This window comes from Syngnathus scovelli, chromosome 22, assembly GCF_024217435.2.
Source record: "Syngnathus scovelli strain Florida chromosome 22, RoL_Ssco_1.2, whole genome shotgun sequence".
In the NCBI taxonomy this organism is placed as follows: domain Eukaryota; kingdom Metazoa; phylum Chordata; class Actinopteri; order Syngnathiformes; family Syngnathidae; genus Syngnathus; species Syngnathus scovelli.
The window spans coordinates 1,232,237-1,255,747 of NC_090868.1; the positions used below are offsets into that span (position 1 = coordinate 1,232,237).

Sequence of the window (23,511 nt, forward strand, 5' to 3'; positions counted from 1 at the left end):
ATTGGAAATGAACTGTGGTGTGTAAAGGTGACGCGAAAGTAAAAGGACAAACCTTTTTTTTTTTTTTCTCTCCGTCCTGGAGTTAGTGTCTCTGGACTTTTGAGCTTTTGCTGTTTCCGGAGTCCTCACAGTGACGCTTGCTGCTCATGGGAGCGTTGCTGGAGTGATGCTCCATTCCTTAAAGAGAAAAAAACAAACAAATAGGACATAAGCACAAATTCAAGAAATAATAACCATTGTTTTGTCCCCGAGGAAAACGAACCTTTGTGAAGCGCGGGACTCTGGCAGCTGCCTTGAGGGTAGCACATCATGCTGGAGCTGACGTAGCCTGCGAAAACAAAATGGCGGGCATGAAGGACGGCGGCTCCACAGGGAACGTGAGAGTGCTACGGCCTCTTTGGACTACCTTGCTGGTGCGCGCCGGCGCTAGCTTGCGAGTCGGCCTGCAGGTACATCATGACGCTGCCGTTCTGCCAGTCGGCCTGAGGTTGACCCGCCGCCGGGTAGCCTGCGTGGACGAGAGACCGGCGGTCACTCGACAAGTCCGAAGCGCGTGACCTTCCCGCTGTTAGTTGACTCACCGGAAGGGGCGGCGGCCGCGGCGGCGTCGTGGGCCGCTTCGTAGCCCATCACGTCCGACGAGCCTTTGTTGTTTCCGTTGGAGGTGGTTGGAACGGACGCCAGGAGACCGAGGCCTCTGTAGCAGGAGAGCTGCTGGTAGATCTGCTTCATGCGCTCGATGTTGAGGCGGCTGGCCTCGGCGTGGTGCACCATGGGCTTGGGGTAGTGCACGCCCACAATGCAGCGCGCCGCCTTCTGCACCGCCTCCGGCGCGTTCCACGGGTCGTAGATGTACTTGGCCGGGAAGCCTCGTAGCACGGGCAGGTAGCGGCGGATGTAGTCGCCGTTGGGGTCGGTGCGGCGCCCGAACACCACCGGGCAGTAGCAGTGGAAGAACTGCTGGAAGAACGAGCTGCAGGAGAGCCACATCCAGCTGCCGGCGTTGACGCTCCAGTCGGCGTCAAGCAGCAGCTCCTCAAACACCTAAAAAATAAAAAAGGGATTCAAGCACTGGAGATAAAAGTTCTCTCAGAATTTTGAGCCTTCCGGCCCGGCGCCTACCTTCATGCCCTCCTCCCAGCTGATCCACAAGTCTCCGCGGGTCAGGAAGCAGGCCACGGCGTGGCGGGCCAAGTGGTGGATCCAGCCCTCCTGGCGCAGCTGGGTCATGATGGCGTCGATCCAGGGGAAACCGGTTCGTCCCTCGGCCCACTTGGCCAGCGCCTCGGCGTTGCGGTCCCACGGGATCTGCACGCAGATGGGGTTGCCCTCCATCTTGTCGAAACACGGGTTGTTGGTGGCCGCCGTGTAAAAAAACTCGCGCCACAGCAGCTGGCCGTATAGCGACAGCGGCGGCGAGCTGTTCTTCTTCACCTGTTTGACAAAACCGAGTCAATCGAGGCTCGTGGGCTCGAAAGAAGGAGAACGATGGGGGGGAGAAGCATTCGCACCTTTCGGTAGAGGTCGGTGAGTTTGAAGTAGAAGAGGCGGCACGAGAGACACCCGAATCGCAGGTAGGGGCTGAGGCCGGTGGGGCTGGCCAGCAGCGAGTTGGCGTTCATGCGAGGACGCTCAAAGTTGGCCACCCAAGCCTGCAACCAAGAGACCAGAAGTTGCTGGGAGCATTTCAACGTGCTGCGTCATGACGCCTCGCGACGCTACCGACCTTTCTCTCCAGGTGGCGCTCCAGTCTGGTGAGGGCTTCCGACTCGCCTCCGGGCCACACGGCCGACGACAGGCCTTCAGTGTCGAAACCTGCGAGGGGAAGGTCCAACGTGAGACACGGCAAAGTCGACGCCCGGCAAATCTCGCCTCGCGGCGCTGCACTGACCGAGCTCCTCCAGCGACGGCACCCCGAACTTGTCGTCGTGGTCGTCTGACAGCGGCGTGTTGCACTTCCCCATCACGTCGGCCGTGATGAACTCAGCCGGGACCTCCACGGGGTCCATGCGGCTGATGAGGCTCTGGAAGCGTTTGTAGGTGAGCGGCGACTGCCCGCCGTTCAACTCGATGATCCTGCGGGGTGACATCGACCTTCAGTGGTGCTCCGATGAAGATCGGCGGGGTGAGGAGAGGGGGGTGGGGTCCACTTACTTGTCGAGATCATAGAGGGTGTGCGAGATGCGCACCGTCACCTCCACGCCGGCCTCGGAGGCCAGCTTCTTGATGGCGGCGTCCCGCTCCTTCCCGAAGGGCTCCGAGTCGTACTCGTAAGACAGGCGGGATATGTTCCACTCCTGGAGAACCCGACGGCACCATTAGCAAAACGACCATCGGCATTCAAACCAAACGTGAAAAATAAACATCAGGCGTCCCACCTTGAAGAGTCTTGGAAAGACATCGGTGGGCTGGCCCCGGATCACAAACAGACGGGAATTGAGCTTGCGTAGGTTCGAGTCCAGGTCCTCTAGACTCTGCAGCAGGAATCTGCGGGAAGCGGGGGGGGGGGATGATGACAATGTTCTCCGATGAGCAAACGGGTTTGCGTAGGTGGCGGGAAAAACACAACTTTTTTCCACCCAAGTCACAATAAGCGGCACTAATACGGAGCTTCCCGTGCGGTCGCCGCGGCAACTAAATTTGGGTAGGTGGAAACTGCCAAGCATCATTGGTCACTTTTTCGAAGCCTTTTCTAAATTTCAAAGCCCTGAGCATACTTTTGGGCAGGATTAGCCGCTCCGCTCGGGAGGGCTAGCCGAAAGGAGGGTACCGGTGGAAAATTAGGTCGCACAAACACAAGGAGGTTGAGTCACACACTGACCCACTTGTGTAACAGCGACACAACTGGGGGTTCACCTCGAGTGGTCACTTGCTGAGATGTTCGAGAAAGCTCCCTTTTATGCGACGGCCGAGGCTTTCGATTCACGCATGACAAAAGGCGTCCGCATCTGCCGTTGCATAACCGACACAATTGCGGACTACGTACAAAATAACAATACAACGCAACTTTATACTGTTCATTTTTTTGCTCAATATCTGATGAAGTGTCTTAATATGAAGAGTGTGTGGGCTCCTCACCTCCACCTGTTGATGCCCACGTTGGAAGAGCCTGCAAACCAAGGGTCGAGAATGTAGATGCAGCGGACGGTGTCGGCCCCAAGCAGGGACTCCTTGAGGGACGGATTGTCGTGGAGCCGCAAGCCCTTCCTGAACCAGTGGATCGTATTCACGACCATCACTCAAATGGATGGAGGCCTCAAGACTGGAAATGTCCTTTTATTTCTCTTCTGACTCTTCTGATTTGTTGATACGAACGCAAAATCCAGACAAAATAACAACTAAAAGGTATTTTTGGAATCCGTAAATAAGCTGGCCAAGGTGTGTAGGAGTTAACCTTGTTCTAATAAAACCTTTTCCATGGTGACAAAGAATTTAGAACGCGTCAGAATCGGAACCATTTGGCCCTTAAGTGCGACACGCGCTGCACGGCAACGTGACAGGCAACCCGGCGGGCGCTAGGACTTGCGCGTCGAACAAAAAAGGCAGCCTCGTTGTATAACTTGTTTTTCGAATAGGGTCAAAAATCAGGCAAAATTCGGCCAATTTAGGTTTTTTTACGCTAAGATGCACCCAAAAGACATCATCTCAACCAAAGTTGCAACAAGTGAAGCTCTTAACGAGTTTGATGTCCGATCAAAATATCCCCGCCAAAGCACGGGGAAAGCTGGTTATGTAAATTCACGCAACAACAGCGATTAAATCAAATAAAAGAGAAAACGACGACAGATCGCAACGCAAATTGACACTTATCTTTCCTAAATGCCTCCTGGATCTTTGTGCCTCGTATCCAATGCGGATGGAAAAGCGTTTCGTCTGTTTTGACGGCTAAACTTCCGACGCAACGTACACAAACGTCAACTGAGTCCTCGCGCCGCACCTTCTGCCTTAGTCCCGCCCACTGCGTGACGCACATCCCTTTGCAGCCGCTGATTGGTCCGATTCGCCCTCAACCCAGTCACGTTTCCACAGCGTGGTTTCCTCACTGGAGAACACGCGAGAAGCTTCATAATCATGTAACAGTGGGGCGGATGACGCCTTGTGACCTAATTATTATAGTAATCTGCATTTTATTTTTCATTTATTATACTCATGATTGATTTTTAAATAAATACTAATACTCAAAAGTCCATAACTAGTTCGGGCCGACATTTTAATTTAGACAAAACTCTCGACGGGAGATAAACATTTATGTTAGTACAACAATTTCTTAAAATGACAAATATAAAAAAAAAAAATAAAAAATAAAAAATAAAATATCCGCAAGGCGTTTTGCTTGGCTCATATGCTTTGTTTACATACATAGAAACTCTCATCTATATTTTTTAATCAATGCACAACTAATTCAAATTAAACGTTTACCGCATGGATATTTGAAAAGATATGCATGTTTTTATGACTGCACCGCTGCTTCTTATGATAAGTTTAACTTTGTTTTGGTTCCTCTGCGACATTGCCTTACATAAATACAACTGCTCTAATTATGTAAGGGAACTAACGCGGGCACGTGTGGAGCACTTTTCGCATTTGTCCACTGGGTTGCAGTAAAGCATCGAAACAAACAACAGCCCGTGAGACTTTGCTGCAGAACAATTGAGAGATGATGTGGAATGCTTTGGATCATCCACTGGGAGATGTTTGGATAAATTATGTGCTATTCTTTGGCATTTTCCATTCCATAGATGAATCGATATTTTCTTCAATCATGACTGTATGGAAATGAAATGAAGCCATATATGTTTCTAAAAAATTCAGGGGGGGGAAAAAATCACCGTATTTCAAATGCTAACCTTGGACGATATTCACGTTATACTTAATAATATGATGATGATGACGATGATGATGATGACGATTTGCTGTTACCAGGCAACCAGGACATAACAAATGCGTTTTAACGGATCTACACTCGTTTCATGCGTGGATTCATCGAGTGCTGCCCACCTCATCATGCAGCAGGTGCAACAAATGTGTACGGAAACAAATATACGGCGAGTAAATGACGTGGCTTTACGCGTTTTACATTCACTTATTGACTGGGGGAAAGGGAATAATCGATGAAATGATGGAAGGTGGATAAAAAGGAAGAACAAAAGGAGGATGGGCGAAAGGAAGCAAGTATGGAAGGAGCTAGGAAGGAAAAAAATATGAAAAGTAAAGAAGGGAACATGAAAAGTATGAAAGGATGGATGAAGGAATGGACGATAAATGGAAGGAAATGAGGATGGATGAGAAAAGGAAGGGAGGGAGGACGGATGGAAGAATAAAACTGTAATAATTAAATTTAATTGAGGGGACAGGGGTTTTGCAGGAGGGATATTGCTCTGCAATTTTCCCTATTTGTTTGTGCAGGTTGTTTTGTAGCTGTCACTCAACACGGACTCCTCCTCCAAGTGTTGCGCGTGGAACCACGCCGCACCTCCGCAGAGCGTCGGGCGGAGGGAGGGAGGGAGGCAAACTAAAGTTTCGTGTGCTCCGCTGCCGGCCCGTGTCGCAGCAACGCGGGGCAATGACGCACAGGGCTCCGTGAAGAGCCCACCGAGCTCGCATGGCTTCTTTTTAAGAGTCGCGCAGGCAGCCACCGACGAGCGCACGAACGAACGAACGCACGCACGCGTGCCCAGCAGTATGCGGCGCGGCGATGGCTGGCAACGCTGTTGAGAGCACCGCGGTGAGGACGCTGGAGGACCTAACGCTCGATTCCGGTTATGGTGGCGCGGCGGACTCGGTCCGGTCGTCCAGCGTGTCGCTGTGCTGCTCCGACCCGCCCCTGCAGTCCCTCTCGCACGGCGGCAACCGCTGGCATCTGACGGAATCCATGCACAGCCGACAGAACAGCTTGGACACGGTCAACACCGTGCTGGCCGAGGACACGGAGGCGCTGGAGTGCGCGAGCCAGCTGTGCGCCAAGCTCCCCGAACCGGAGGAGGTACCGTGGAGCCTGGCCGAGGTGGAGGGCGCGCTGCGGCGGCGGCGGCGGCCGGGACCCGGGCCGGAAGAGGAGCCGCCGCTGCCGCCGCCGTCCCCGGAGGTGCTGGCGCGGCTCTCGGTGCTCGTCAGCCGCGCGCTGGTGCGCCTGGCCCGGGAGGCGCAGCGGCTCAGCTTGCGCTACGCCAAGTGCACCAAGCTGGAGGTGCACAGCGCCGTCAAGGTGGTCCTCTCCTGGACCATCTCCGTCAACTGCATCGCGGCCGCGCTCAGCGCCTTGTCCCTGTACAACATGAGCGCCGCCGACAAGTTCGGTCGCGGCAAATCAGCGCGCTGCGGGCTCGTCTTCTCCGTGGGCAAGTTCTTCAGGTGGATGGTGGACAGCCGCGTGGCGCTGCGCGTCCACGAGCACGCCGCCATCTACCTGACGGCGTGCGTGGAGAGCCTCTTCCGGGAGGTTCTCGGCCGAGTCCTGCGCAGTGCGCTGCTGCAACGGGACAACGGAGCAGCCGACCTCAGCCTGGAAGCTTTGGAGCAGGCCGTGGCTGCAGACTCGGAGATCTGGGGGCTGCTGCAGCCCTGCCAGCACCTCGTCTGCGGGAAGAACTCCAGCGGTAAGTTCCCACCTTCAGAGGGTGAAGTACACAGGTACTAGAAACTTGTTGTTCCATTGTCCTGGAAACTTGTAGATCCTGGAATAGTTGAAGGACTGAAGCCAAATTGTCAGAACTTGCAATGCATCTCAGACCTTCCAAAAATTCCTTCTTCTGAGGGAAGTTGCAGTTTTGGGCGATTAACACTTCCCGTCTCTGTAGCACAATCATTTTTAGATTACATACTGTGTAATATAAACGGAATTTCCTCTGGGGACATCTAAAAGGGGCAAATGATCCAATTATCCTCATTAACTGTGCGCATTCATTTAGTACTAACGATGTCGCCGTTTTATCATTCGTGTGTGTTCATTTGGGACGCAAATGCTAATCTGCCTAATTACGATAAACGCGATGATGTCTTTCCAACAGGTGCGCATTTTCCAGAAACGTTCCGAATTCGTCATGATTCGGGCTGGGATCACGTCTCATTTGTTGCGACCTTCCCCAAGGAGGTGTCGGGCGCGGGACGGATGACACGCCAGCCAAACGTTCTTGCGTAGCCGCTCCATTAAATTAGCAGCGGGAAGTCTCCTCCGCCTGCTCCCGTTTCCATCGTTCATGATGCCGTCCGCCACGGGAGGTCGGGGCGAGCGCATTTGCATAATTCTTCCCGATCATAAGCCTTTTGTTGTCCTCGCGATTATTAGGCGCCCTCCGAGCTCAAGGCCGGCCGGCCGGCTGACAAATGGCCGTCATTCCGCCGGCTGTGATGAATTTTTATGCGGCGGGTAATTTCATGATAGAAGACAGATTAAGCCGGATGGCAAAGTTGTTTCTTTCGTTTTATGAGTCGCATCCCGTTGACCTTTGTTTTCTTTTTGCGCCCTTCCAGTTTGTATTCCAAAATGGCTGCTCAAAAAGTAGTAAAACCTTCTCCGCTAGCAGCTCACTGCAGATGGATTTTCAATCTCAAGAGCTCAAGGACGGCTCTTCTTCTTCGTCTTCGAAAAAATGCCGATTCGGCGAATGTGTTTTTATGGCGGTGACAAAAGTTAGCTCGCACCTTTTGACAAACACTTGTTGAGTCATGACATTTTCCGTGTAGCCAGTTACCTTGGAAAAGTAGCACTTGCTGATTTATAGTTAAATAAATCGATAAGAGTTTTTCTCGATTTGATTGTGACGCTAGCTCATGATATTTCGGAACTTTTGGGTGATCTTCTTGAGCATTTTGTTGCAGCATTTGGTCACGGATAAACTGAGATTAGCCCAAATGCTAACATGGAGATACAGCTTTGCTTTCATGTTACGTCTGATTAAAAAAAAAATTCCGGGTCGCTGTCCTCTGTGAGCTTTTGGAAGGCGACAGGACCGCCGGCTGCTGCTTTAATTAACGAGGGCGAGCGCGGGGCGAGTTCCCGGCGCCTCTGGGGAGAACCATCTGGCGGCACCACCGCGCAAAATAGGCCAGTGAGATGCGCTCGATGGAGAAGAGCATGCAGAGGCGGCCACTCGGCCATGCATTTCGTAACCATTATGCTGCAAAAGGGGAACTCTTTCCAAATCTGCAGCCGCCTCTGAATTTCACCACATCCGTTCACTTGTGGCGTTTCAACAAACGCTGGATTAATCGACGACTGTGGCGTAAGCAGCAAAAAAATTTGGGCTTCTTCTCAGCCGACAGTGTCAGGATCCAAAGAGGCGTCTTTTCTCTGACCTGCATTTTGCAGCTTGAGAGCTTTTAGTTTTTTTTTTTTTCTTTTAGTCCTTTTTTCTGTAAGTGGATGAGTCAGACACGTTCCACTTGAAACTGGCTGCGAGGTTTCCATATGAGCCTGATATTGCAACATAAACAATGGCGGCGGCCATCTTTAGTAGGAAGGTGATGATGAAAATTCCAATAACAATACAGAGGGCCCATCTGTCTTCATTTTTTTTAATATCAATTTGAATAAATCTGTGTTTCTTTCTTATTTGCGTATGAAATTGCTAGCGGTGGCTATCGTAAAAAAAAAAAAAAAAACGGCCTAAAGGGGCTGCTGCAGAATCCAAATATAACTTTTTTGCCTGTCGAAATCTCTAAATATATTATATATTGCCGAATTAGATGACAGAACAGCGAGGATATTACCCCCCCCCCCCCCCCCCCCAAACGTTGCGCAATGCCAGAGGTGCTGATCCAAATTTGTTCCCTCCTTTGCGGTTTGCATGTCAGGCGTGACGCCTGCCACTCGCGGTGTGGTCTTGACGTCCCATTTGTGTCAGGAGTCCTCTCGCTGGATTCCTGACACTTTGGCTCCCCCCCTCCGCTCGCTCGTGCCACGAAGAATTCACCAGCCAGCTCCTTTATTATTTCACACACACACACACACACGCTCGCCGGAGCCGTCAAGCCTTGACAGCCTCCTACGGGCTCGCTGATGTGTCTACTTGAAATTTAGAGGAGCAATATTTGAGTTGAGTCTGCAGGATTCAAATGGGATTCTCTCTCTTCCGATACCAGTAAGACATTAGCATCCATCTCTCTCGAGCACTCTCTCGCTCTCTTTTCATCCATCTCATGCATAAATCAATGCACCACTGTATGACACGACCACCGTGCATCCCGCCGTGACCGTGTAAACGCGTGCGCGCGTGGGCGCTCGCTCGCTCGCTCGCCCGCTCGGTGATTCAGCCGCGGATGAGGTCACGAGCGAGTGTAAACGGCGCCGTGGAGCATGACGAGCTTGCCCGCGGCCCGTCTAGCGAGGCGCTGGCATGCCGGTTAGCGGTTATAGACGTCCTCGACTGGATTCGGGGGGCTTTGCAAAAGTAGGCCAGCTCGTAGCCGAGAGCGCCCGCGACCCAAGAAGTTCGCCAGAGGCGCCTTTGGAGACGTTTAAATCCAGCCGACTTTACAAAGTTGCAGGCAGCAGGGTGAAAAGGTGATGAAGACCATTTCAAATTCGAAGGGATGACGTCATGTTGGCGCAAAGGCAGATCGAATGCTACTACGGTCAAATCGGCGTTAAAGCAAAAAACGATTAGCGTCAAAGTTGCGCATTAAACGCAGTCACGTCAGCAAAAGTTCGTTTTCTGCACTTTTGGGTTCAAAGGAGGTAATTTGACTGAAGCCAGCCCATCTGCGACTGCTGATTGATTTTTGTTTTTGGAGTTAATTGCTTGGTATTACTTTGAAATATGACACGGAGCCACGCAATCCGTCAAATCTGCCGTTGCGCTCGTGTGAGCGAGCTTATATAAAAACTAATGAAGCCGTTTTGATTAGATTTTTGCAGCCTGCTAGATAATCACCCCGAGAGCCATCCATTCGCTAGTGGAAATGATCCGGAATGTTTTTGTGTGAGAATCCCAGAAAAAGGATCCGGGAATTTCCCCTAGGCGTGCCAACATTCGCTAAATCTCAACTGAATATTTCAAATGAGCTTGTTTGAACAAAATCGTTTGTAACTGTCGTGCGGATCACAACGTTCTGAATAAATTTGATTGGGAAGCGCATCCCGCCGCCCACTAGAAGAAGAGACGAGCGAGCGTTTGTTTCCGCCTGGCAAAACGGGGATAATCACGGTGGGCAAATGAGCCGAGTCCCGAGCGCCCGGGCCCTCGTCGAGCGCCCCGGAGCGACCCCGTGACAAGCTTGATGGATGGCGCTGCCCGCCGAGCTCACTCCCAGAGGAAGCTTTCGAAATACGACGGCGGAGCTCTGCGGGTGGTCACGAGACCGACCAAACGGGAAGGAACAAAGGCGGAGCTTGATCCGGCAAGGGTCAGCGGGTGAACGTGTTTCTTTCAGCCCACAGATGATGTGTGAGCTCATGTGAGAAATGAGGTGGTGCCAGGGGGCAAAGGTCACTTTCAAAAATCCAAAGAGGGTGTGAATGAATAACTTTGGACAACGATTATTATTGTGCAGCACGAGACTTGAATAGAGTCAAGCGGATGTCAAACGCTGTGGAAAAATCATTGGGATCGCAGCGGGCGGGCCTGCGTTGCCCACTTGGCACGTGTGGCTCATCTCTGGACACCAAAACAATTCGCAACAATCATCAAATAAACATTTTTTATCTTGCCACTGTGTTGCCATGGCAGCACTCTGAGCCGTGCTGTGGTCACAGCATATATTAGCCCCCCCCACCGCCACAAAAATATTATTGGTATATAAAAATTTGAGTGGCGAACCGGTTAATGTGCTCACCAGTTGGCCCCCACACACACAGAAATGCACAAGAGCGCTAATCTCATGGCATGACATCATCCAATCCAGCTACAACACGACACGTTTTCCTGGGCTGGCATCCAAAACGCGCTGTATTCCAAATTGATTCCGGCCTGAGAACAAGCTCCCCCGTGGAAGTTGACTTCATTTGTTTGTTTGTTTTTTCTGTGCCTTAAATAGTTTGAAGAACGTCCCCACTGATTTGACAAACTATAGTAGCTGTTGCCAAGTGTGGGGCCCATGGTGCTTTTTGGGACATTTCAATGGAAATTCATAATTACCCGCCATGTTAATTATTATTTTTTAATTACTTTGTGAATATGTTTCTGAACACACTATATGCAAATATTACTGTATTGTATCAGTGGCGAATATTTGGGGATTTCAATAAGGCACCTGGGACAACTATAGGGGTCCTCAGTACCCGGAAGTAGTTGGCAGTGAGCGGGAGTTTCGCCGGGTGTAATTGCCGCTGTTGTGTGTGTTTCAGGTGAGTAAAGCTGTTGAAAAGATGATAATCACAACTTGCAATACTGCTAATTATTGTTTTAGAATATGATACATACGGTTGTATAATGTATAATTTTGCGTATAATATGGACAATGTGTGATGTTTCTAACGGATTCGCGTCCATGCGTGCGACACAAGTAACCAATTTGTTTTCAATTCACTCGCGCTAAACACTTGCTCATTTGAAATGGTTAAATATTTGACATTTTCAGGAATTATGGAATGTGTTTCCATAAATGTTTGAACCAAATTAACCTTTTCCCAAGCATTTTCTTATTCACGATTAGTAATGTGTACATTTTAGAGTCATAATTTCTTCCTCTACGATTTTTCCTTTGGAACGTAAGTGCATACACAGCACCCCACTGCCCCTAGAGGCCAAGGCGTGCATAGCAGTAACAGTCCCTATTTATTTGTATTCATCCTTTTGTACTGTTGCTATATTAATGAATTGATGTTGTTACTAATCTAAATTGGCAGTTGAATATATCGTATCTTTTGAAATTAATTGTGATTTCAATATCAATCCAAATAATGGTGATTTTTTTTATTCAGTCCATAATTGAGTAAACATCCAATTGTTGTCAGTTGGGCCTTCAGAAATAACCTTGGCAAAAAAGCCGCATGCTGCTTCACCAACTTGTTCTTCTCATTTGGTCCCACGCTCGTAATTCATTGCGAACAAGGCCTTCGCTGAATTGATGGAATTTTTGAGTGTGTGCGTATTAATATTGATGCGCTTCTGATGAGCTATCCTGACTCGCTAACATTTGGAAAGGTCGTAACCCAGGGGAGATAGCCATCGTCCCCGTCGCTTCCCGTAAGATTCCGGGTCCTTCCAAGCCAAACGTCTTTCTCCGTTCCTGCTCATTTCTGACCTTGCTGAAATTTGCTGAAGGTGCTTCCCGGCGTTTGCATCGGCACTTGGTATTCCGCTCTCCTCTCGGGCGCCTTCTCCGTATCCGAGGGGAGGCGAGTCAATGTCTTTTTTTCTTCTCCCTCCGGGAGATAATTGAAGGCCGGGACGTTTTATTTGCTGTGCTCCGACAGGCTGACGTTCTTGTCGTTTCGCATCGCAAATCTAGACATATATCATTTTCTCCGTGGCACGGCCTCGACCTTTCTCTTTTGAGTCTTTGTTTTCTCAGCTTCTCTCTGTTAACTTCATTCTGAACAACGTGGGGAATGCTCAGCCCATCAACAACAACAAAAAATAATCCCCCACTTTGCGTCCACTCGTGTGAAAACGTTTCCAGCGTCTTCAAATAAACACTCGCTCTGCCAGCAAGTTGACAAATGCTCTCCGGGGAGAACAAGCTGCACTTTTTGGCACCGTTGCTCGCTCTCGCTGCCAGATGCTAAATGGTTTCTCCCGCAAGAAGGCGTGCGCAATATTCCGGAAATTAGCATGACGGATGTCACGCGGCCAATGCTCGTCCATCATTGCTTAATGACTGCAACTTTCCTGCTTTTTATTAATGTTGACTCTTTTGCATCTGACTTTTTTTTTTGCATTGTGTGTGTGTGTTCTGTAATTAACTAAGAGCGCGAGTGACCTGGTTGAGCGCGAGGCCCTATTGTGGTCAATGGCGGTCAATGGACTAATGAATGGCGGTTGCGATGGTATAAATCGGGTCGGGACCAGATGGCGCTGAGCTGCCTGCCTGCGGGCAGCCGCCAACGATCGCCGGCTCCCAACACCATGACGTCAGGATTGCTCATTGCATTGCGTCCTAATTTTGCATCATCATCGTGTGATGAAATTGAATGCGCACTTGGGATTAAACTGAAGTTTTTCTGGCTGTTAAGGGACGACATCATAAGTGATTCCTTCGTTTTATTTCCATTTAGCGAGCGAGGCTGCTAATTCCATTGCCTTTGATGCTAACGATAAACTTGTGTGCGTCAGCAAGCCTCGCTTTCACCCGTCACCCGCTAAGAGGCATATCTCACCGCCTCTTCTCTTATCTCTCCTTGCTTGGCTTTCTTTTTTCTTTTTTGTAAGAAGAGATGCGTCGCAAAGACAACAAGCGATGTAAAGATATGGGTGGCTGCGGAGCGCAGCTTGTGCAGGCGCTGAATTTACAATCTGTCGCACTGCAACACGGATGACATGGGGCTCGCCGTGGCGCAAAAACAATCAAGTGTTTTGCTCCCCGGGCCGGCAGTCCATATTTCACCGCCGTAAAGCTCGGTTATTTATCAGCACGGACTGCCCCCTTTTGGCTCGGAAGACATTTGTGCCGGGTGGGCTCGAGGGTTGATTTAGAGATACTTTGGAAGGTGCTGTTATTGGCGCCCTCGTGTGGACACTGAAGGAATTGCAGTATCCATTTCCTTCGTAGGTGAGCGGCAAGCATTTACGCGGTGCCGCGCTGATCTCGTGCAGTGAAAATGGCCGCTGCGCGCGGGAGTCATTATTGATCAGAGCGTTCCCTGGCTCGGTTGATCGGTCGCGATGGCACAAATCGATGGGGCGCATCGTGTCGGGAGCGGACGCCGCCGGCCTGCGGGCAGCCGTCATCGATCACGATGCCGCGTCATGCCTTCAAAAAGCCCTAATTTGAAACTTGATCACCAACCCTCACCAGATTGTAAAAATCCAAGTTAGTTTGATTTATTGGCAGCATTTCTATTGACTTGTTGTCGCGTGTTGGAGGAGGAAAAAAAAAAAAAAACACAAGTGGGGAAGTATCCAGACGTCCTGCTGTTTTTTTTCTTTCTTGAGGAAGAATGAGTCAAGGTGTGAACAATGAAGCAAGGAGAAGAAATAAATCGCTTCTCCTCATTTTGGGAAATTCCAATGTGGTGGCAACGCCATCATTTTTTTTCTTTTTGCGTGCGCCTGCATGTGCGAACGTCCTCAGCTGCTCTCCTGGCTCATGTGCGCCGCGTGCGCCTGACTCACTTCCCCGATTGGCCGCACACTCCAAACCTCAAAACAATAAAAAAAAAAAAAAAAAACTCAGTCCCTGTGGTAGGAGTCATCATGACAATTAAAGTTGGGAAAAAAAGAAATTCGGGAAATTACATCTTCTATTTTAAAGTCTATAGAATGTTGCAGGGATTGGATTTGGGTTCTCGTGCAAGAAAAAACCCCAAAACCGACCCGACGTGCCGGGTTGACACTTCCTCCACTCCGCTGTCACATCATGGCCGTCCGATGGAATGCACACCTGACACCTCCATTAAGGGCCCGGCTGACGGGCTGCGCCGTCACCCGCAATTTCCCCGGGGATCGTCACGGTGACAAGAAGTGGCAGGCCGGGACACTGGCCCCCCCGTGACCCCGACCTTAACCTCCTCCCTCGACCCCAGTCAGCATCTTAGCTGTCAGGGGCGTTGCCGCCCACGCCGCCGCCACCGCGGTGCTGACAGCGGCCAAAAGAATATGAAGGTCTCGCCCGCTGTCAAGACTTAGCTTAGCTCGTAGCTCGAGGGAGCTTCTGTTTTTATTGCTGTGCAAAATGATTACTCCAGGTAGGTGGACACTAGAAAATGACCTGATGGCACAAGTTGACGTTTTGGAAAGGATTTTTTTTTCGGGTTGTTTCTTCACGTTACGCCGCCTCGCCGGTGTCGGCCTTCGCAGCTGCGAACTCGGCAAGCGGCCAAGCTGGGTGAGCGATGGTGCGTTGACCTGGAAGCGCCAAAAGCCGCCGCTGCCGCCCCGAATGTGCCAGAACGTGTGCAATTGTGTCAGGACAATTGTTGCCGCACTTTGCCGGCGCCGGAAGGTTTTTTTGACCTTTATGTCCACTGCACCATTTTCAACACTTTCCAATTGAAGTTTTTTCTCTTTGGGTCTCTTACGGGGCAGCAAAGTAATCGCTAACGATATCGTAACGATGCGTGGAAGAAAATCTTTCAATGTGTGCTCTCGCTTCCTGTTTTGGCAGCAAATGACTCAGGCCTGAAACATTCATTGAAGTGAGAATTGGCCAAAAAATTATACATTGATTTATTATTTTGCGGGACCGCATTGTGCCCAAGCACGCGTGCAGCTGTGAGGTTTCTTTTTTTTTTTTTTTGTTTCTTTCTTTGTGCTTCCCTTACACTAAGGCCTGCTGAGCCAATCACAGCCCATTCGCCTGTTGCCATGGCGACTACCTGTTAATATTCCGGGAGAGTTTTCTCACCGGTGAGGGGGGATTGCCGCACTCCTTCAGAAGAGAATCGATTCCTGCAGGTGGGGAAAAAAAAAAAAAAAAGGGCCACCCGTTTGATTCGGCGGCTCATCATCAATGTGGCCTAATTGACCTTGACCAGGATTATGGCCTGGCTAATCCCACCCAAAATGGACTCCTGCCTTTTCCTCTCGGCTTCATCCCCACATCAATGACAAAGTGCATTTTCATTGAGCGACGTGAAATCGTGTTGGACCCGCTAAAAATGTTTACGCTTACGCAGGTGTCCTGAGCCTACCCGAGAGTCTGAACCTCCACCGGGACCAGCAGCAGCGCTCGGGTCACGGCTGCCTCACGCCGGCCGAACTGCGCACGTTGGAGCAATCGTTGCTGGCCACGCGTGTTGGAAGCATCGGCGAGCTGAGTGAGTATCACGCACCGTCTGCAGGCGGGACATCTATTTTTGATGATCCTGGACTTGATAGGCCTCATTTTTCTTGACGTGACACTTTGGAAATGAAGGTAAGGTGGAATAGAAGCGGCCAGCAAGACCCCGTTCCTTTCTTCAACACGAAACGCCCCCGAGTGCCGATTTGAGCGCTCTTCAGACATTTTTGTTTTCTTGGCCTGAAGTTTGCTCAGCCTGCGTCCTCCACAAAAATCTTTTTGGCATGTGTCGGAAAGGCGGCCTTCCAGGAGCGATAGCGAGGACGACACAAGCGGCGCCGGCCTCGCTTGCCAAGGATTCACTTTAAACAATGAATCCATTAATCCTAAACTAGAAGGTCCTCGTTCTTCAAAATAAACATCAAACAGGGATATTATATGATTTGCTCATTTGCATATTTCATCAGCACAGAGGAGAAAGTCGTGAGTCCAAAAAGATATGCTTTCCCATGTGTGTGTGTGTGTGTGTGTGTGTGTGTGTGTGTGTGTCTGTGTGTGGTTTGCTGAGCTCATCACAGCATAGACACCCCCCCGTCAAAAAAAAAAAAATAGAAACAAGCAACGACAGCAGAGGAATTAATGAAGCAACACAAAAGTGCTTCATCAAGGGAGGCATTAGCAGTTTGTCTCGTTAAAAATCAAAGTTGTTATTTGCAGACGCGCTTTGGGGACACCCCCCCCTCCCCCTGCCACTTCTCAGCTCGCCAGGCGTGGACGCCTTCTAGCATCTGGCTTTCTCCCTTTTCTTTTATGCTCTTTATCTTCCCGCTGACCGAGGCCGCTTCCTGGAAAGCGGGCGTGACAGCCGACCTTCAGCAATTCCAAGAATTAAAAAACAAAAGATCAGATGCATCACATACTAAAGTCCAACTGCGTCTTAAGATGGCCGTCCAACACATTAAAAAAAGAGAGATAGAATTTGAGAAAATGCAATGTTGAAATATTGCATGATTTTTTTGTTTTGTTCTCGCAGGCGATTTGGTGTCGCGGGCCATGCACCACCTGCAGCCGCTGCACGTGAAGAACAGCAGCACAGGCAGCCCGCTCCACCACCACTACCACCACCACAAGATGGCCGCCGCCACCGTCAGTAGCAGCAGCAGTGGCAGCGGCAGCTCGGGCGTGGCGGCGACTTGCGGCGGCGGAGACGTCCACTGGGAGCCCGAGGCGCTCTACACCTTGTGCTACTTCATGCACTGCCCACAGGTGGAGTGGGAGAACCCCAACGTGGAGCCCTCCAAGGTCACCCTGCACACCGAGAGGTACGAGCGCTCGTTGCCACTGGTGGCGCTAGAGGGGGGGGGGGGCTCTGAGGTCCCTGGGGAAAAAAATCCTAGCACCGCCAGTGCACATTGCAGCACATCATCTGCTTTGTTTTGGTCTGACTTATTGAAGTATCTGTAAATTATGGAGGAAGGAAGGCTTTCCCCGTTTTCCTTCCCATGTTTGCAGTCCATTGATAGAAGAGCAGAGAAAGAGGATGTGAATGCTTGATTACACGAGGCGCCTGCGTAAAATGAATTGAACATGAGAAAAAAAATGATGGAGGGCAATTCCGGATGAGGCCCGGCCTACTTCCAGCTCGACCTCGTTTGAACCCTGACCATACCCAAATAGCACGTTGCTACATGTTGCTCATTGCGACCCAAAAAAAAAAAGCTAACCTATTCTAACCCTGGTCAGCCAAGAAAGTAAGTCAGTAGTTTTCCTCCCAAAACAACAATTTAGAATTATCGGACAAAAGTAGAGATTTCGCGCCTGCTGCAATATGAAGCCCAGCTCAGTTTGATTGAGGGCTGCTCGTAAGAATTTTAGCATCTCTCTCTTCCCCCTCACAGCAAGTCTAAATCAATTTTATGAGCTTGGCTCGGCCTTTATAGAGACGTGTAATGAGCAAGTCGATGCGGCGCGATTTACGCCAGGCACGGCGGCGGCGGCGCTATTGACGCGTGCGCTGCGGCCCCCTCAGGCCCTTCCTGGTGATGCCGCCGCTGATGGAGTGGATCCGGGTGGCGGTCGCCCACGCTGAGCACCGCCGCAGCCCGGCCGTGGACAGCGACGACGTGCGGCAGGCCGCCCGACTCATGCTCCCCGGCGTCGACTGCGAGCCCAGACAAATCAAGTCAGCCCGCTGGACCGGAGCGACCCGACAATAGACGCTTTTGAAATTCACAATATTTCCGTTTTGGATGGTGTGTAGAGCAGAGGATTGTTTCTGCGGCACCCGCAAGCTGGACGCCGCCTCCACGGAGGCCAAGTTCCTGCAGGACCTGGGCTTCCGGATGCTCAACTGCGGACGCACCGACCTAGTCAAGCAGGCCGTCAACCTGCTCGGACCCGACGGCGTCAACAGCGTCAGCGAGCAGGTACTAAACGGGGCTTGAATCCTTTCCCAAAAGTAACTGGGGCTCATCGCATGTCTCTAGCGCCCCCAAGTGGAAGGGAGGTTATCATCACCCGTCACTTCTTTTGGCACTTTCTTTTTGGCACCGCCAAGAGTTGAGAGCGAGAAGCATCTTCTGGCGGCGCCTGCCAACATACGCGGTAGTCTCCCACGCGAGCAAGTGCTTGTTTGTCTCTCTCAGTTTTTGTTGCCAGCCTTCGCCCAATCAACCCTTTGCTTGAAAAAAACAAAAATCAATTTCACAAGTGAAAAAGTCCTACTTTTAAAAGAAGCATTTTACAGAGCAAAAGTTCCGATTCAAAGACAAATAATTCAACTATTTTACGAGAAAAAGATCATTAAAAATGTATTTTAAATCCAACGCGGCCATTGTGTTCCAGGGAATGACGCCCCTGATGTACGCGTGCGTGCGCGGGGACGAAGCCATGGTCCAAATGCTCCTGGACGCCGGCGCCGACGTCAACGGCGAGGTAAGCGACTCCCGGCCGTGCTTTCACTGCCGCATGATCGTAACGAAATTGCTGTGGCGCCTCTGCGGGGCTTTTTCTTGTTTGTTTATTTTGCTGCTCATCAATAATGCATGCTCATCATTCCTGGAGAGAGCTCTCGCTCGCTCGCGCGCGCGCGCGCGACTCATCTAATCGTCGCAGTCCAGAGACCGCACGTTTAATGAACGAGTCCGTGGACGTCCATTTTCATGAACGCTCCTCGTCAACCTTGACGTCACCTCACCTGAAACACAATCCCTCAAAGTTTGATGAAAGAAAATGAGCTTGAGGTGGCTATAATCACTCATTTTCATAGTTCCTTGCCTCTTGGATTAAAAAAAAAAAAAATCCCCCAAAGCAAACTTGCTAGACTTTTCTATCAGCTTTTCTAACCAAAAAACGACGCTTCTTTCTGCAACCGCCTGCCAGCGCCCCCCGCTGGCCGCCGTTAACTTGTGTAATGTGACTCTCCCAGGTGCCCGCCACAGTGCGCAAGCACCCGTCCGTTTATCCCGACGCACGCGGCGGGACGCCGCTCACGTTCGCCGTCTTGCACGGACACGCACCTGTCGTGCAGGTAGTGACGGCCCACCCCTGGATGGAAAAAAAATAATAAGGAATACAATCAATCATTGATCTCAATGGATTCATGCGCACCACATTCTAAATCAACCTGTTGTGTGTCCATAACTTCATACACACTAACGTCAGCGCTTCCAGAATATTCCATAAGTGTGGGAAAATGCCCACGTTTGACCCCCATTTTTGACCCCCACTCCTTCCCTGTTGCTCCCTTAGCTGTTGCTGGACAACAGCGCCGGCGTGGAGGGTTCGCTGCAGGACGGCGCCGACAACTACACGGAGACGCCGCTCCAGCTGGCCTCGGCCGCGGGTGCGCATGAAAAGATTTCAAATTTGTCTGAAATATTGCCCCCTTGAAGTTGACGTCGTCCCACGCAGGCAACTTTGAGCTGGTGAGTCTGCTCCTGGAGCGAGGTGCCGACCCAATGATCGGCACGGCGTGCCGCAACGGCATCTCGTCGGCGCCGCTCGGCGACATGAACTCCTTCAGCCTGGCGGCGGCACACGGACACAGGTAGCACCTTTTAGCCGAATATTCCACCTTGAGTTTCCCTAACAATGACAGCGGTCCGCTTTGTTCGTAGAAACGTGTTCCGGAAGCTGCTGTCCCACACGGAGAAGGACAAGGCCGACGTCGTTTCGCTGGAGGAGATCCTGGCCGAGGGTTCGGCGCCGTCGGCGCAGAAGGCGTCGGCCTCGCACGCTAACGGCGGCGGCACGCTGCGAACAGGAAAGGCCAAGCTGCGCGCCCTGAAAGAGGCCATGTACCATAGCGCCGAGCACAGCCATGTGGACATCACCATCGACATCCGCAGCTTAGGTCAGACTCACGCATGCATGCCACACTCGAGAGTACTCGTGAACAATTTCTTCTTAGCTTCATGCTAACAAGCGTGAAGCTAACTTCTAAGCATCAAAAACGGTGGCGCAGCTCATGCAGATAGACAATTGAACCATTCCTCTCAATGGGGAAATATCTCTCTGCCACATTTCACAAGCTTCATTCTCCACCTGACATAAGCGACACTATCACTCATTCATCAGAGGAGGCCAAGCTTTTCAAAGTCACATTTTTTCAAATTCTCATTCTATCAATGCTCATGAAATGTTGATTTGTTTTCCTAACCAAGCAAAAATGTTCCGCCTGTATACCTCATCCTCCATTCATGTAAAATGATGGAGTCTTTCCCCATCACGCGCATCCAGGCGTTCCGTGGACGCTGCACACGTGGCTGGAGTCGCTGCGGACGGGCTTTGCGCAGCAGCGCCGCCCGCTGATCCAGGCTCTGCTTAAGGACTTCTGCTGCATCCGCGAGGACGAGTACACCGAGGAGCTGCTCACGCACGGCCTGCCCCTCATGTTCCGCATCCTCCGATCCTGCAAGGTCCTCCGGCCGCCGCCGCCGCCGCTTGGCTTTCAAATGTTTTGTAAATCCTTGCTGACTGTGGAACTGTGCGCGTGTGTAGAACGAGGTGATCAGCCAGCAGCTGTCTGTCATCTTCACGCAGTGCTACGGTCCCTTCCCCATCCCAAAGCTCACCGAGATCAAGAGGAAGCAGACCTCGCGCTTAGGTGACACCCTCAAAATGCAACTTGTTTGTTGTAGCGGGCTGACGACTCGAACTGCTTATTTTTAGCTTTCCGTCAAATGTTAAAGCTTTTAAGATGCGCATCAAATGTCACTGCGCTCTTTTGCAGCAAAATTCCACACCCCCCTCTCAATTTTCCTCTGATTATTTTTGACATTTATTTTATTTTTATTTTTTTGAAATATGAATCCGACTGCTCTGAAGTGCACTCCAACTGAATTTAGTTCTTTACTGTCGTGTTTGAAGGGAAATGTGGTTTGAAAAAAAATCCAAGAAAAGTTCATGGCTGCGCTGTAGCACCCCCTACCCTTTGAATGTCTCATTGCACTTTTATTCAACCCCTGATGACAATTTCGCTAAGCGGCATGAAATTTGGTTGGCATGTCTGTTAGAAGTACGCCTCCAAAAAAAGTCTGAAGGATCTACACCCAAAAAAAACAAAACAAGAAGTCCACCATTTTGCGTTGAAGTGTCCATTTTAGGGCGACCATTTCCCAGCGTCCTCTAAAGACTTCTCCTCGAGATTCTGTCTGATTGCCACCAAATTTGGCTCATGTCGACCTGACAGATGGGTGAGAATTTCGATGGGTTTTTATGTTATTGCGTGTTGGCGGAGCGTGGCAGCAAACGTTGATGACTCACCCAAAAAGCAGGCCAAACAGCACAAGGCCAGAGAAGACACGGCATGCAGCTTTAATCTACTAATTGTTGTGTTTTCATTTTTCATAAAGCCACTCGGCGAGGCGTGTAACGAAGGAGCACGTTCGTTTAAGCTGCTGCTGCTGCTGCTGCTGCACTCAGCGTTCAGACGAGATGACTAATGAGGCGTTTTGTGTGCTGCTATCGGCAGACCCGCACTTCCTCAACAACAAGGAGATGTCGGATGTCACCTTCCTGGTGGAGGGGAAACCCTTTTATGCACACAAAGTTCTGCTTTTCACCGCATCGCCCAGGTAAAGGCTCTTTTATTTTTATTGTCATCTGCAGACAAAAAAAAAAATGGATCAATTACTTCCAGGTTTAAATCGCTGCTGCAAAACCGACCGGCGGCCGAGAACACGTGCATCGAAATCAGCCACGTCAAGTACAACATATTTCACGTAAGGCCCACTCCAAACCACTAGGGGGCAGTGTGGCAACCAGACACCTCAATAAATGTTCTTGCCTGTCCAGTTGGTTATGCAGTATCTCTACTGCGGGGGCGCAGAGTTCTTGCACATACGCAACACCGAAGTCATGGAGGTAAGAGGGCCTTGGCTTAGCATGTGTTAGCTAGTGCGAGTTAGCATTTTTAACTGAGACGGCCGCGTGTGTCGCGCAGCTACTGTCTGCCTCCAAGTTCTTCCAACTCGAGGCCCTTCAGAGACATTGTGAGATCATCTGCTCCAAGAACATCACCACCGAGACCTGCGTGGACCTCTACAAGCACGCCAAGGTCAGACAACAGCCAATAGCAAAGCACTAGCCTGCACTAAATGCTAATGTCGCGTTGATCTCTTGAAACGTCACTCCAATCGCACAGTTCCTGGGCGCCTTGGAGCTGACGCGCTTCATCGAGGGCTACTTCCTGAAGAACATGGCGCTGCTGGTGGAGCTGGACACCTTCAAGCAGCTTCTGTACGAGGCCCCGCCGCCGGCTCCCTCCTCCCCAGACGGCCCCGCCCCCCCTTGCTCGGACATCCTGCACGACCTGGAGAAGACGCTGGCCTCTCGCGTCCACTCCATCCACCTGTCCACCTCCAAAGGCTCAGTGGTGTGACGCGCGCGCCATCATCAATGATCAGTAGCAAAGCCAGCAAAAGGAACCTTTTGGGCCAAACCTTCTGCATCTGGGACACTGTGTTACCAAACTCCTCCCACCCTGATTTTGTTTTTTGCATGAGGCCCTTTTATGCACAGCCTTCCTTCCCTCTGAGGAAGTGGAGGACCCCACTGAAATAATGCAAAGTGTCATTAGATCCACGTTTGTCCAACTTTGTCATCTCTGGCTTGAATGTGCGCGTTGCACATTTGTAGCCGGCCGCCGTCCTGCTTTCGCGGCACATTTTTTCCCCCCTTGTAATATTCTGGTGAGTTCAAGTCAAGCAAAATGATTGAAAAGGGATTGAAACGTGATGGGAAATACAAGAGGTATTGATCAGTAGGTGTTCTTAATAAAGTGACAGTCCAGCAGACAACCAAAAACATAATAGTAATGCAGCACTGTACTACTATTGATTGTAGGCACTTGAATCGTGTAAATAGAAACAGAAATCCTATACTATTTCTTTATTTTCATACATATAGCCCCATAGATTTCATTTTAATCTATTTTGTTGATATACATATAAAGAGGATGTTTAAAAAAAAGATAAATTATGTAAGTCTGACTGAGACACAATGTGAGAAGCAAGGATGTAGTTGCACTCGTGCTACACTTTCCATGTTTCTGTGGGCAGACAATAAATGACCACATTTTCATTTATATGTTGCATTTTATTGTTTCCCCACGTATGATGTGCATAATTTTTAAATGGGGCTTTGACTTCTAGCTCTTTTGATTTTGCACCCTAACCCTGCAGTACTCCA

At 50.4% G+C, this 23,511-nt stretch overlaps 2 protein-coding genes across 5 annotated transcripts; one reads left to right on the forward strand and one right to left on the reverse strand.

The window, feature by feature from the left end:
* Positions 1 to 14: 14 nt before the first annotated feature.
* cry1a (cryptochrome circadian regulator 1a) lies at positions 15 to 3,959 on the reverse strand. Its single transcript, XM_049761205.2, has 11 exons — positions 3,079 to 3,959; positions 2,379 to 2,487; positions 2,155 to 2,297; positions 1,892 to 2,076; positions 1,727 to 1,815; positions 1,512 to 1,652; positions 1,123 to 1,434; positions 582 to 1,044; positions 407 to 508; positions 263 to 328; positions 15 to 177 (listed from the first exon to the last, which is right to left on the reverse strand). The coding sequence occupies exons 1-11, from the start codon at positions 3,234 to 3,236 to the stop codon at positions 83 to 85; spliced, it is 1,863 nt and encodes a 620-aa protein (XP_049617162.1). The 5' UTR covers positions 3,237 to 3,959; the 3' UTR covers positions 15 to 82.
* Positions 3,960 to 5,447: 1,488 nt separating this feature from the next.
* LOC125992286 (ankyrin repeat and BTB/POZ domain-containing protein 3-A) lies at positions 5,448 to 23,407 on the forward strand. 4 transcript variants are annotated; one of them, XM_049761193.2, is made up of 17 exons: positions 5,466 to 6,596; positions 15,716 to 15,856; positions 16,853 to 17,141; positions 17,849 to 18,001; positions 18,080 to 18,245; positions 18,664 to 18,753; positions 19,247 to 19,348; positions 19,570 to 19,663; positions 19,732 to 19,867; positions 19,938 to 20,173; positions 20,560 to 20,738; positions 20,821 to 20,926; positions 21,794 to 21,896; positions 21,962 to 22,043; positions 22,117 to 22,185; positions 22,265 to 22,378; positions 22,466 to 23,407. In XM_049761193.2, exons 1-17 carry the CDS (start codon positions 5,696 to 5,698, stop codon positions 22,700 to 22,702), a joined length of 3,198 nt encoding a protein of 1,065 aa, XP_049617150.1. In that variant the 5' UTR covers positions 5,466 to 5,695; the 3' UTR covers positions 22,703 to 23,407. The 4 variants fall into 4 exon arrangements, with proteins under 4 accessions (XP_049617152.1, XP_049617150.1, XP_049617151.1 ...); XM_049761196.2 differs by lacking the exon at positions 5,466 to 6,596 and adding an exon at positions 9,390 to 11,284; XM_049761194.2 differs by lacking the exon at positions 19,247 to 19,348 and having other exon boundaries at positions 5,467 to 6,596.
* The last annotated feature ends 104 nt before the right edge of the window (positions 23,408 to 23,511 follow it).

Coding starts and splice junctions, on each gene's coding strand:
- cry1a (XM_049761205.2), bottom strand. CDS start 3,236: ATGGTCGTGAATACGATCCACTGGTTCAGGAAGGGCTTGCGGCTCCAC. Junction 1,816..1,891: donor GCCGTCGCTGGAGGAGCTCG/GTCAGTGCAGCG, acceptor TTCCCCTCGCAG/GTTTCGACACTGAAGGCCTG. Junction 1,653..1,726: donor AGCGCCACCTGGAGAGAAAG/GTCGGTAGCGTC, acceptor TCTTGGTTGCAG/GCTTGGGTGGCCAACTTTGA.
- LOC125992286 (XM_049761193.2), top strand. CDS start 5,696: ATGGCTGGCAACGCTGTTGAGAGCACCGCGGTGAGGACGCTGGAGGAC. Junction 6,597..15,715: donor CTGCGGGAAGAACTCCAGCG/GTAAGTTCCCAC, acceptor ACGCTTACGCAG/GTGTCCTGAGCCTACCCGAG. Junction 19,664..19,731: donor CCAGCTGGCCTCGGCCGCGG/GTGCGCATGAAA, acceptor CGTCCCACGCAG/GCAACTTTGAGCTGGTGAGT.